General features: G+C 36.0%; 1 protein-coding gene across 15 annotated transcripts in view; it reads left to right on the forward strand.

The window, feature by feature from the left end:
* AKAP6 (A-kinase anchoring protein 6) overlaps positions 1-12,461 on the forward strand; it is a 274,653-nt gene that overhangs the window by 83,956 nt on the left and 178,236 nt on the right. For all 15 annotated transcript variants that reach the window (XM_027670361.1, XM_027670334.1, XM_027670330.1 and 12 more), the window contains 2 exons: positions 1,502-1,753; positions 6,565-8,349. In XM_027670361.1, coding sequence (XP_027526162.1) covers positions 1,502-1,753; positions 6,565-8,349 — 2,037 coding nt within the window. The remainder of the gene's footprint in view (positions 1-1,501; positions 1,754-6,564; positions 8,350-12,461) is intronic.

A 12,461-nucleotide genomic window follows, 5' to 3' on the forward strand; every position in this document is an offset into this window, starting at 1 on the left:
TCATCTGGCATTTCTGAGAACTGCTCCTGCAGGGAACTTGATGTAATTGTCAGTGCTTTATTAAAATGAGTAAGTACCAATTGCACTCAATGATAATAGCTAATATTGTGCTATCTGTTGTACAGAATTATTTAATATTATCTAGATATTTTATTTTGGCTTAATTTGTTACATACGTACAATTACATAAGCAATAATTTGTCTTTACTTTCAGACTGAAAGATACCAAATCTGAACTGATAGAAATTAGTGTACAGTATTATAATTTTATAAATAATCAGATTTACTGATTTTCCTGTTATGCTACTGCTGTACAAAACCACAAGGGTATCATCAGAGACTGCTTCATTGTAATAAAGTTTCATTATTCATTGTAGTAAGTCTTCATTGTAATCATTTTCTCGTTTTTATTGATGTATATAAAAACCTTTCCGAAGGTTTGAATTAAATTTATATGTTTTTAAGAAATAGGTGTTGTATTTAAATATGCTATTAAGTCACCTTTAAATATATGCCAGAGATGTAGGAAAAAAGCTCTTAGGACCCAGTTATTTTTTTTTCAGTGTTTTAATCAAAATTTCCTTACTTGTTTATAACAGGCTTTTTACACATAGTTTTCAAACAGAGTTGTTACAAAGCTCAATAGCCCAATAGTGTTGTTTGCTCAGTAGCATATGCCTAAATATTCATTAGTATTGTGACTTATCCTTTCACAAAGAAAATTAGGAGTAGTTTGAAATGATTTTACTCTGTATTCAGCACAGTTTAGCAATCAGTAGCATTCATTGTTAAATTTGGAGGATACCATCCCATCAAAACCTTAGTTTTATAACCTGGTAACTTTTCTCTTTTCTTCTTTCTTAACACAATTGTTCACATCTTCTCTGTTTTCCCTCTTTCTCCTTTTCCATCAATCTTCTTCAGTTCAGTTTTAAGCCCAGGACAAGACTATGCAAACCTTAAAGCCCTTAAAGCCCTCTCATCCCTGCAGTCAGCAATGGGTCACAGAAATAGTTTGTTCACAATGACTTTTGCGCTACTTGGTTATAGAGGCTAGATGAAATGAATTTTATTGATGATGGCACAGACCAGATTCTTCGCATTTCAACTGGTGTGCATGTGTGTGGAGCAGAGACGGAGACAGCCGTGGCAATATTATTACTTTCATTCTTATTGCTGTCTTCTAGAATGTCACCTTATGGTGTTAGTTTTCTGCTTCTGATTCATGTGATCTTGTTGTGCCATCCTTCTTTACTGTATGCTGTCTCTGCACTTACTGAGCAGTATTGAGAACAGACAGCTGCTGGTTCAGTTGCTGTAGCATTGCCATGAATTAAAAAAAAATAAAAATAAAAGAGAACGTAATTAATGTATTAATTACAGTATCTTTCCTCTATGAAATAATCTATTCATCATTTAATTAAAAGTACATGAAAAGCAGAGCTGATCCATGAAAGGACCATGCCTGTAGCTAAATGTCTACTTTATTTTTCCATTACAGGATATTTGTGAAGATATATCCGATCATGTTGAACAAATTCATGCTCTACTAGAGACTGAGTTTTCCCTGAAGCTTCTGTCTTACTCTGTCAATGTGATAGTCGATATCCATACAGTACAACTACTCTGGCACCAGCTACGAGTTTCTGTTCTGGTTCTGAGAGAGCGTATTCTCCAGGGACTACAAGACGCCAATGGAAACTACACCAGGCAGACTGATATTCTGCAAGCATTTTCTGAAGAGACTAAAGAGGTATAATAACTAAATCAAATTTTGAGAATGTTGCACATTTAAAATTGCTAGGATGACAATTTTAAGGATGGCTTACTTGTCTTCTAGATATTTTGCTAAGTTTGTTTTAAATGTCTTTGGCTGATATCTCTTCTTGTTGAACCAAATTAGTGCAAATTAATGTCAACTTTCAGAAATGTCATGCTAGAGGCTAGCAATGTTTTCTCCTGATGGAAATATTTTTCGGAAAGGATTTGAAACACTTACAGAGGTTCATCTGTTCCAAAGTTGTTGGTTTGGTCACTCAGTATTTAAGGTTTATAGCCAATTTCCAGGCTAGGTCTGCATTGCTTTATAGCAGGAGGATGGGCTTTAATTTGAGTGGCAGTTCTGCAACATGACTTTAAACAGTCACACATTTTGTCTGAGAAACAATGCTGCACAAATCATACATTGTTTACTCAACAGTATGTCAAATTCACAAACATGTAAATGGTTTGTAAATCTGGGTTCATGTAACTAAAAAGTCTTTTCCTTTGAATTTATCATTACTAAATCAGCTTACTTAGAAGGACACTACTGGCCTAATTTTTTAAACTTAAAGAAGATGCACAGTTTTAATAATTTAGGTAATTAACGATTGATAGTATGTAGAAGATTTTTCATTTGATGAAAGTCCTAAGATTAAGATCAAATGCTTTTGTCAGGATTAGGTGCATTTACAGAAAGAGACCTCTAGATCAGTGCAGTGAATTCTGCAATGTGTGTTACAGAGGAAGTCAGAAGTCCCCTAAACATGACCTGAATTTCATTATCACTCAAGTTCAAAGAGAATGTGCATATTTGTCTGCTTCCTGTTGGGTTTTATATTTGTCTTTGGAACAACAGGGTGGGTGCCAGAAATCAATGCTCAGAGATGCCCAGGCCCACCTTTCACACCTCCTCTTCTTGATGTATACATACTTGGTGCTTCAGATTCAGTTTCTGCTTTGGTGTTGCTGGTAAACCTCTGGCAAGTCTGAAGGAAATCTACACTTGTCTTAATATCCAGACTGGTGAATTAGTGTGAAGTCATTATTTTATGACATGTGCATGGTAATTTCAAGACATAAAGAAGGTGCAGATTCAGATACCAAGAAACAGGAAATGTTCCATCTGGATCTGATTATGACTGCTATAGAAAACATCCCTCCAATGGAGGAGAGGACTGACTGGAGAAGGAAAGATTATTTTTCAGTGGGTAAAACATATGTTGCCAGATAGGCTTACATGGTAATATAAAAGATAAAATATCCTGACATAATTCTTTTTACCCACCCCAATTAAAACATAAAGAATATTTGATAAAATTAATGGCTATCAATAGCAGGGATACAAAGTTTACATAGAGTTTCTGCCCTATTGCTTTAAGAAGTTCACAGAAATTGCTCTGTGGTTTTTAACTTTCAGGTATTTAAGCTTTTTATCAGGTATAATGGTAGCAGCTAACTGATGGACATAAATAAATAAATATTATGTAGAAACAATTGCATCTACTCTTATTCACCTTTTTTTGGTGTTTCTTCCCCCCCATCCCTTCCCAGGCAGGACTACATTGTGGAACTAGTGAGTGCCTCATGATACAAATATTTTCTGTTAAGGATTTTCATGCATAGGTGAATCAGGAGTCTGTTTGAGCAAACCTAGAAAACTTTACCCATATGGATTCCTTGGAGAATCATTCCACTAATTTTCAGTACACCTTTGGGATTATGAACCGGGAATGGCAGTTTATTTTTCCTCCTAAGATTGAGAAATCATCTGATTTAAATTTACAGAAGGAAACTTTCACACACAACAAAGACTTCTATTTTGGAGTTCACTAGAGTAGAACACTTAGAAGTGCAGAAAAGATAAAAAAATAAATGTGAAAACTAAGCAAAGATACAAGGATGATGCAAAAGTTAAACCTCCAGATGAGGAAGTTCCTATGCTGCTCATTGGTAGAAGCTGGGAGTGCAGGTAGAAATGTGTGGAGAAGGGCCATGTATGTAGACCCACGTCTCATAGCTCAGCTACCAGAGAATGTTTTGAACTGATGCAGAGACAGGATGCTGAGCCAGATGGAAATTTGATCTGAACAAATTTCAAATGCTATGCTTTTCTGTAGCTCATGAACCTATAATTTCACAAAATGTTTGGCTCACTCCTTAAGTCCACAGTAGTCACAGTGCAACGGTCCCATCTGGGCTATATTTACACTGTGGCTGTAACACCCATAAGTATGCACAAGCTGTCCTTGACATAATGAACAGGGATAACACTGGTAGACTAGCTACCAAAACACAAAAGTGTACAGCACAGACTGTACTGGCTTGGTTAGATACCCAGCTCATTAACTGGGCAGGCAATAATTGTGCTTTAGGCTATCCCAGCAGTGCCACACTGAATAGGATGCCAGAAGGAAAGGGCACACAAAGCGTTTTGTCTTGGAGGAAATAGAGGAAACAGTAAGGCAAGCTTTCTGCCATGATGGAGATGCAGAATTAAGAAAATAATTGTTTTAATAAAAAACATTGTAGAGTAGGGATTTTGAAGGACCACTTTTCCTTCAGGAATTACCCAGAGATGTTCAGAAAGAGAGAAAAATTAGTTCTGTGCAGCCTGAATTCTGTCCAACTAAACCTAACCTGTGAGTTTTATTTTAGAATTGATAAAGCCAGGAAATAGGGAAAAGATCAGTAAAGGCTATGCTAAAATACAGTAAATCCTGGTTCTCCAACAGTTGGTAAAATCACAGAAGAAATGCCTTACAACTTAAATATGTTCATTTGAAAGAGTAAAAAAAAGGCAGAATTTTACTGCTTTAAATATAAATATAAGAAGGTATTGGAAAGAGCCTATAGACCTTTACAGGAAGCATTACTATGTGAAAAGGGAAAAAAAAATTTAACTAAGTCTTTCCTTTTGGTAGCCATAGAAATAATTAAACATTTTTCTGAGATAAAAACAATAAAAATTTGGTAATACTGGTATTAAATAATGCTCCTCTGAAGCACACATTTCAGACGCTGCTTGCAAAATAACCAAGCAAGATATGATGGTAAATTTTATTAATGTTAATAAACACATTTTTAAGAGACAAAGGAATGGATCTCATTATTCAGGAGAAATAAAGGCCTTTAGGGCCTTGGAAAGGGTTTGGATTTATATATGGTTTTACAGTTTGTAATCTTTTCCTGAGATTAGGCGAAAAATGCAGCTGTAATACTGATCATTGTTTAGTCATTATTTTCCGTAATAAATACAGCTTCAAAATAGAAATTTGACAGATTCATAGAAAATTCCTCTTTTAATTATGAACTGTTGACAATGTCCAATTTGTGACATAGGTTCTACATCTGGATGGAATGTGCTAAATAAAAGATATTTTCAATGTCCAAGCTTATGGTTGATAAATAACTTTCTAATCAATCTATTCTATAAATAATATCTGTAGTTGGAGGATTTTTTCTGTTTTTACTTTGAGTAATGGAAGGGGGTGGATAGAGTACAAGGCTCAAACATTAGATGTTTATAGAAGCTGGCAAACAATAGCCTTCTTTTTTGAGATGATTCCTGTTCAGACCAAATCCAAGAGGTTTATTGTGAGATGAAGAGATTATGTGGTTATTGCACCTTCTTCAGGCATGGTGCTTAAGGTCCTTAAACTATGGGTTTAGGCAGAATAGTGAGACAGGTGTATAGTGGTACAGAGAATAATTTTGACATGAACTGATTGTGGATACTCAAGAGTTTGCTTAAAAAAATTGTTATGAAAATCAAACCTGGAAAGAAAAAACCAGTATACTGATTTAGGCATTAAATTTAGAATATATGAACATGAATTTCTCCCCTCTGTGATTTTTTTTTAAGTAGTCTCTGTAAGCAGAAGGCCTGTGTAGGTGTTAGAACATCTACTAAAAATATGCTTACAAACTGTAGACTAAACACAATTTTCCTGTGATTGTTATGTATCACGCAGTATTTGGATCTTAATCTCATCAGAATTTTTTAGTGTCCTTCAAGTAAGACCATAAACATTAATTTGACTTTGATCTTAAAATCTCATTTCCATCTGAGATGGTCTCCTCTGTCTATGTCCATGTTTCTGAGATTGAAGGACTTCCATTGAGAAGATATTGACAAGGGGACATGGCAGGTTAGAGGTTTAGCATTTCTGGATATAGTTTTCTTTCCTTGAGATGTTCTTCATTTGTGCTTTAAATATTTGGCAAATAAATTTTCAGGTGATAATACTACAAAAAAGTGAAATGTAATTAGCAACATCTATCTCATAAATACGGAAAGAAATGTCTGTCATTGCTACATGATGCTTGGAAAAAACATTCTGGCAATCAAGAGCAGCATGGATTTTTGAGAACACAGGATTAACAAGGAGACTGGTGTACTCAGCAGTCGCCAAGATACCCTCCCTCTGTTTGAGGTAGTTAACGCAAGAAATACTATGAGCGTGCTGTATGGAATTTCTGAGTCCCCCCCTACACAGTAAGTAGAACTGAAAGCAGAATTTAATGAGGAAAACACCAATACAAAAGCATTTTAGGCTGTTCTTAGGTAACTTGCTGCACCAGACTGAAATGAAGCATTTTTCAGTTTACTGCCATTTTTAATTACCAAATACTTCATAATGGTTGGCTCATCTACAGGATGCTGCAAAACCAGACAGGTCAGTGATAAATGCATTTCTAACGTTAGGCAGAGAAATACAGAAACTGATAGTTTGTTACTTTGTGTGTGCTGTGTATGAAAATTAATTTACTAAAAAAGTACCATTTCTTTATATATTTCAGGATCGTCTTGACTCTTTAACTGAAGTTGATGATTCTGGGCAGTTAACCATCAAATGTTCTCAAAATTACTTGTCCCTGGATTGTGGTATTACTGCATTTGAACTATCTGACTACAGTCCTAGTGAGGATTTGCTTGGTGCTCTGGATGATATGACCTCCAGCCAAGGGAAAGCAAAATCATTTGAATCCTGGAACTATAGTGAGATGGATAAGGAATTTCCAGGACTTATCAGAAGTGTGGGTTTACTTGCAGTAGCTACCGATTCCATTGCTTCCCAGTGTAATGAAGCATTAAAGGAGAAAGAAACCCATGTACCTCTTTCAGCCAAAGATGGAGAAGAAAGCAAAGACAAGAAAGCACCACATGATCTCTCACTAGCATCTCTTTCTGCGAATTCCTCTCTTTCTAAAGGACCTTGCTCTGAAAATGTTATTTTACCTACTGAGAGCAAACCAGTTTCCACATCAAAGAATCCAGAATGCAGTCTTCCACAGCACACCGGTGAAAAAATCAAACACTCTCACTGTGAAACCTCAACTCCTAAGAGGTCCATAAGAGACTGCTTTAACTATAATGAAGACTCTCCTACGCAGCCTACACTGCCAAAAAGAGGTCTATTTCTGAAAGATGATGTGTTTAAAGATTGTATTGAAGCTAATGATTTAAAAAGGCAAATCTCTCAAATAGTGAAAAATGAAATGAGTAGAAGTACACCCTCATTGTTAGATCCACCAGACAGGTCCAAGCTTTGCCTAGCTTTACAGTCACCCTATACTAACAGTCCATTTGCAGTTAGTCAGTCATATGATTGCTTAAATACAATAAGTGATAGAAATCTTGATTACACAATAAAGAATCACTTTAAAGACAGTCCCATAATTCTAGGAAAGTCTACTTTCTACACCTGTAAAGAAACATCAAAGCACAAGAAGTGTCATGATGCTCCAGAGAAAGTGAAAGCTGGCAGAACACCTGGAAATATTTGTAAAACAGCTCCATCAACACAAGACAAAAAAGGAGGATATTCTCTACAGAATGGAATCACTCCTCATAACTCTCAATCTCTGGAGGAGACAGAAACAGATTCTTCTGCATCATCAGATTCTTGTAACCAGAAAGATCCAAATGGGCAATCACAAGGTAAAACTGAGCCCTTTAGTTCACCAACACATAGCCAAAAGACTGCTTCTTCAGCTGGTTCTGAGCTTTCCAACTCATCCCCTCTTCTACTGACGAGAAAGAAAAATAAAAGCTTATCCTCTACAACACACTATACTCAAAAAACCAGGAAAGACAGTGAGGTGTGGTATGGATCTGATGAATATTTAGCACTTCCTTCACATCTCAAACAGACTGAAGTACTAGCTTTAAAACTGGAAAATTTGACCAAGTTGCTGCCCCAAAAGCCCAGAAGAGAAACCATTCAAAACATTGATGACTGGGAGCTCTCAGAAATGAACTCAGATTCGGAAATGTATCCAACATATCAGACAAAAAAGCACAAAAAAAGGGGTAGAATTTCACCAAGCTCTTCAAGTGATATAGTATCCTCCTTAGGTGACAGTATTGAATCTGGGCCTCTCAGTGATATTCTCTCTGATGAAGATCTTTGTATGCCTGTATCTTGCATTAAAAAATACATTGAAGAAAAGTCAGAAAGGACTGCTGTCACTCAGCCCACTGGGAATGAGACTTCTGCTTCAAATAAATCAGCTTTAATTCATCAACTGATGCAAGATATACAACATCAAGAGAATTATGAAACCATATGGGAAAAAATTGAGGTAAGGCAATATCCTATGTTATTTTGCTGTGTTCTTGGTAAGCCTGTATATGGAGAAGGAGCTGCAGGCAGGGATGCGGTTGCTTTCCTGTTGTCTTTCAATGATGAAAATAGTCTCACCTAGTGACTTCTAGAAGTAGAGAAGAGCAGTGATTATTATAATTACAATAGTCTGTAGTTAACTTGAACTAACTATACAGAATTTGCCTACATTATATTACTCGTACCAATGCCTTTAAACTTGGTAAAACATTATTTTATCAACAAAGCTGCTCTTTGCCAAGATTGGGTACATAGTTATTTTTGTATGAAGGGTAAAATAAACATTTCGTTCCCATCCTCAGTGGACTTTAAATTTTCAGAAAAGAAAGCTCCATCTCTATTAGATTTCAAAATCCTTTAGAATTCACAAGTCATGCATTAAAGGGTAATGTTGGCATCTAAATGCTAAATCTGGTGTCTGCATTAGCTTCTGTGTTATCAGGTTCTCTACTAGCTAAGAAAAAAAAAAGGACTAGTTTTATAATGCCAGTAAGTGTTTCTTATGATGCATGATTTCTGTAACTTTTGAAGACATTGGAAGTATTATGACTAGTAGGAAAATAGTTGAGCTAGAGATGTTAAAGTCAGGGTAGAAAACACAAAAATAAATTCTTCTTAAACAAAGGAGATTGCAGCAGCTGTCAGCTCTAAAGGGCAGTGCTTAAAGATTCAGGTTGTTCCCTCCATCTTCATGGCTGGGGTTCATCTTCCAGGCTCTGACGAAAGAACCATCTTCATAAGTGCAAGCTGTTTCTGTGCTTCAGTTTGTATAATGTTGAAAATTAGTCCAGCTGAGGCTGACAGATACAGAGCCCTTCATTCTGTGAAAGCAACAAAGCCCATCAGAGCTGCTTGTGAATACATAAGATGCTGTCTTTCAAATGACTACAAGAGGCTGTTTAAGAATGGAATTGTTGAGTGTCTAGGGTCCAGCTTCCTCCAACAGATGCTGACTAGCATCTTTTTGACAAGAAACAGGTGGCAGAGAAACATTTTGTATCATCCTCTGAAATCATAATGTTATTTTTATCAAACTTTTTGAAAAGGTAATTCTCTCTTGAGGGGTCATCTGTCCTTGAATGATTCCTTACAGCTGCAGTTCAGTCCTGCTAGGATGCAGGAGTAAGGATCAGCTGTAGCAACTGGCTGCAGCTGTAAACACCCGCTTCCTCTCCATACCCATCCTTTCCTCAACTCCTCTGGAGAGTAGATTGAGCTTGTGACAGCAATTAAAGGTAGTTAGCTGTTCTCTGGCCAGAGTAAATCCTTCTAGATAGTGATTGCAGCTGCTGCTCATGTCCTTGAGGAACTTTGCTACTCCTGACTACTTTTTCTACAATTTCTCAGTGTTTCTGGTTGTTATAAATATTTGGAAAACATTGATCATGGAGTTTGAAAATAATCTTATGAAGTATATTGTGAGAAGGAGGTCTTCAAACAAAAAGAAGAGCAGATGCAAAGAGCACTGCTAGGAAGAGGGATAGCTCAATGTTCCATGCACTTAAAAGCAGCACACAAGAAAGTTTTATATTTATTTCATGCAGAAAGATGTATGCTAGATACACTAAATGTGCTTCCTGAATAGTGAATAAAAATAATCAAAGGAAAAAATTTGAAATATTTTGCAAAGCAATTATACTATTTTAAAGAAATGTAAGTTTTTCCTGCGCTACTTATTTACCCAAGTTTTTCAATTGGTGCTAGTTATTAAATTGTCTGCTTGTAAGACTAGTTAAAAACCAATTTTTCAATACAAGGGCTTTACCAAGGTAAATCCTGCCTCAGTAATGATATGGTGCCATGCTGAGGTACTTGAATTTGACAAAGTAATAAGAAAATAGAAAATTCCTCCCTTATGAGATGCTATGAAGTATTGTGCACAAAAAAAAAAACAACCTAACCAAAACTACGATATGTGTGTCACAATTGAGTCCTTTCTTTTGCTAGATCTCCTGTTTCATCATTTCCTAAGCCAAGCATCAAAAATGTGCCATTGCTTTTTCAATTTTTGTCATTTGGCATTTGCATTAATTCTGTTATTTAAGAAGATGTATCCAACTCAAAAAGGAGTTTCCTAGTTGCATGAATACCTGTCTCAGCAATAATTCAATACTGCTTTTGTTAGCAGTAGTTTCGTGCAGAAGAAGTCAGATCGGAAATGTAAGCTTAATTAAGGACAGAAGAAGCATGCTTATTCTCATTAATAATCCAGTTGCACTGCTGCAAATGTCTAGCTTAATGTATTTTATCTATTAAATACTAAAACAAAACTAAAATTTCTCAGTCTTTCATTTTGGGATAACAACATCTTAGAAAAAACTGGCAGTCTCAAAGTCATTGCAAGTCATATTTTAGCTACGTAATAAGACAAAAAAGGAAGTTTCAGCATTTTATTATGATGGGAATAATTTTGAATTAGTATAAATGTGATAATACCTTGATAGAAAACCATTTGTTGAATATATGCTAAATCATTTCTTTTAAGCCTTATCAATTTCTCAGTTATAGAAAGGATAGTCATGGACAGAAACATAAACTGTAGTTTTTGATATTTGCAAATTATGCAGATGTCCTTGCATGGGCATTACTGTGCTCTTAATCTAGGTGTCTGTCTACAAAGAGAATTCTTCTTGACTGGCCCATTTGACAGTTTCTTGCTTTGCAATAAATACTGCATATTCTTGCCATATTTTGTCGTGCACTGCAGGTAACTGACACATGCTTCATGTGCCCTTAGTACCAGGCACCTTCATTCTGGGGTGCAAAACAATTTCTGTGGCAGTTTCTCTTATGTTTCAGAAGTTACTTTTTGGAGTTAAATGTGAAACTGAGTGATACCAAATTCTGAATGTTCCTCTTATCGTTACAGTTCAGTTTTTAGGATTCAGATTAAGCTCTGTAGTTTCTATTGCACTAACTGAAAGGGGAAAAGATATAACAGCATCATTATCACAAATAACACCAATAGAGTTCTTTGCTATAAGAAGTTGACCAATTACCACTTCTCATATGTAACACTAGGACTTTGGAGTATCAGTTTCAGAATGCTTAAAGGTTTTCTTTCTGAAAGAAAGCTAAGTTGTCCTTAAAATCATACTTATAACTGGGTTTGTGTGTGTGTCCCATTTTCAGGTGCAACCTGAAAAATTGGAAATAAAAACCGATCTTGGGCTGAATGAATGAAAATACATTTGCAATCAGGTGAATAAAATATAATAACAATAAAATAACCTCAGGCAGTTTTATCTCCTTCTCTAGAAAGTGATACTAAATGGACTATAATGACATCCTTATGCTGTAATCTGTGGTCACTGATAATCCTGTCTGCTTGATTATTGAAGGCACTATTACAAAGAGTAGAAATATAACCATTTGCAAGACACCCCATTTAAGTGAAAATGTATTTGCTTTGCTGGCCTCAAGGTTAATTGTGTGGAGCAAATTGCTGATTTTTTTACTGTTATATAGATTTATCATAGGCTCCTTTTCTGTAAGAGACAGCTGAATTTCTTCTACAAAAAGAATTTGGTATCTGTTGATCCCATCTTTTTAGTTCATCACATTTCATAAATTTGCCCTCAAGTCCATTTGCTCTATATTTTGTCTGGGAAGCCCAGTGGTGGTTACCCACCTCCTTGATGTGATAAGGGGATAAAATAATGCTGCTCTACGTGTTTTTCAGCTGTCAATTAGAGCATGCCCCAGGGAACCTACAGCAAAGAGAAGGATACAAATTTTACTGCCTTCCAGGACCCAGGCAAGAAAACCCTCAGCCTCGTGTAACCATTTATCCCCAGTGAACCCAGGATCTCTCAGTGGAGCAGAGATCTAAGACCCTTCTTTTACAGTGGAATAACGAGAACTTTCCTGTCTAGGAGGAACTAAGGATAAGTGCAGTATACAAAGAAGAGTGCAATATCAGCTAAACTTGCTAGTGTGGCAAATAGCTTCTATGTCGGGGTGGGAAAGATTTGCATTTTCAGGGGGTAGTCACAAAAAGTAACTAAGTTGTAGGCTTCTGCATAGGCTTAATGAACGAGGTACAAACTTATGTTGGAGATGTGGCTGGGA

This window comes from Neopelma chrysocephalum, unplaced genomic scaffold (assembly GCF_003984885.1).
Source record: "Neopelma chrysocephalum unplaced genomic scaffold, ASM398488v2 Primary Assembly neopelma1_24, whole genome shotgun sequence".
NCBI lineage: Eukaryota > Metazoa > Chordata > Aves > Passeriformes > Pipridae > Neopelma > Neopelma chrysocephalum.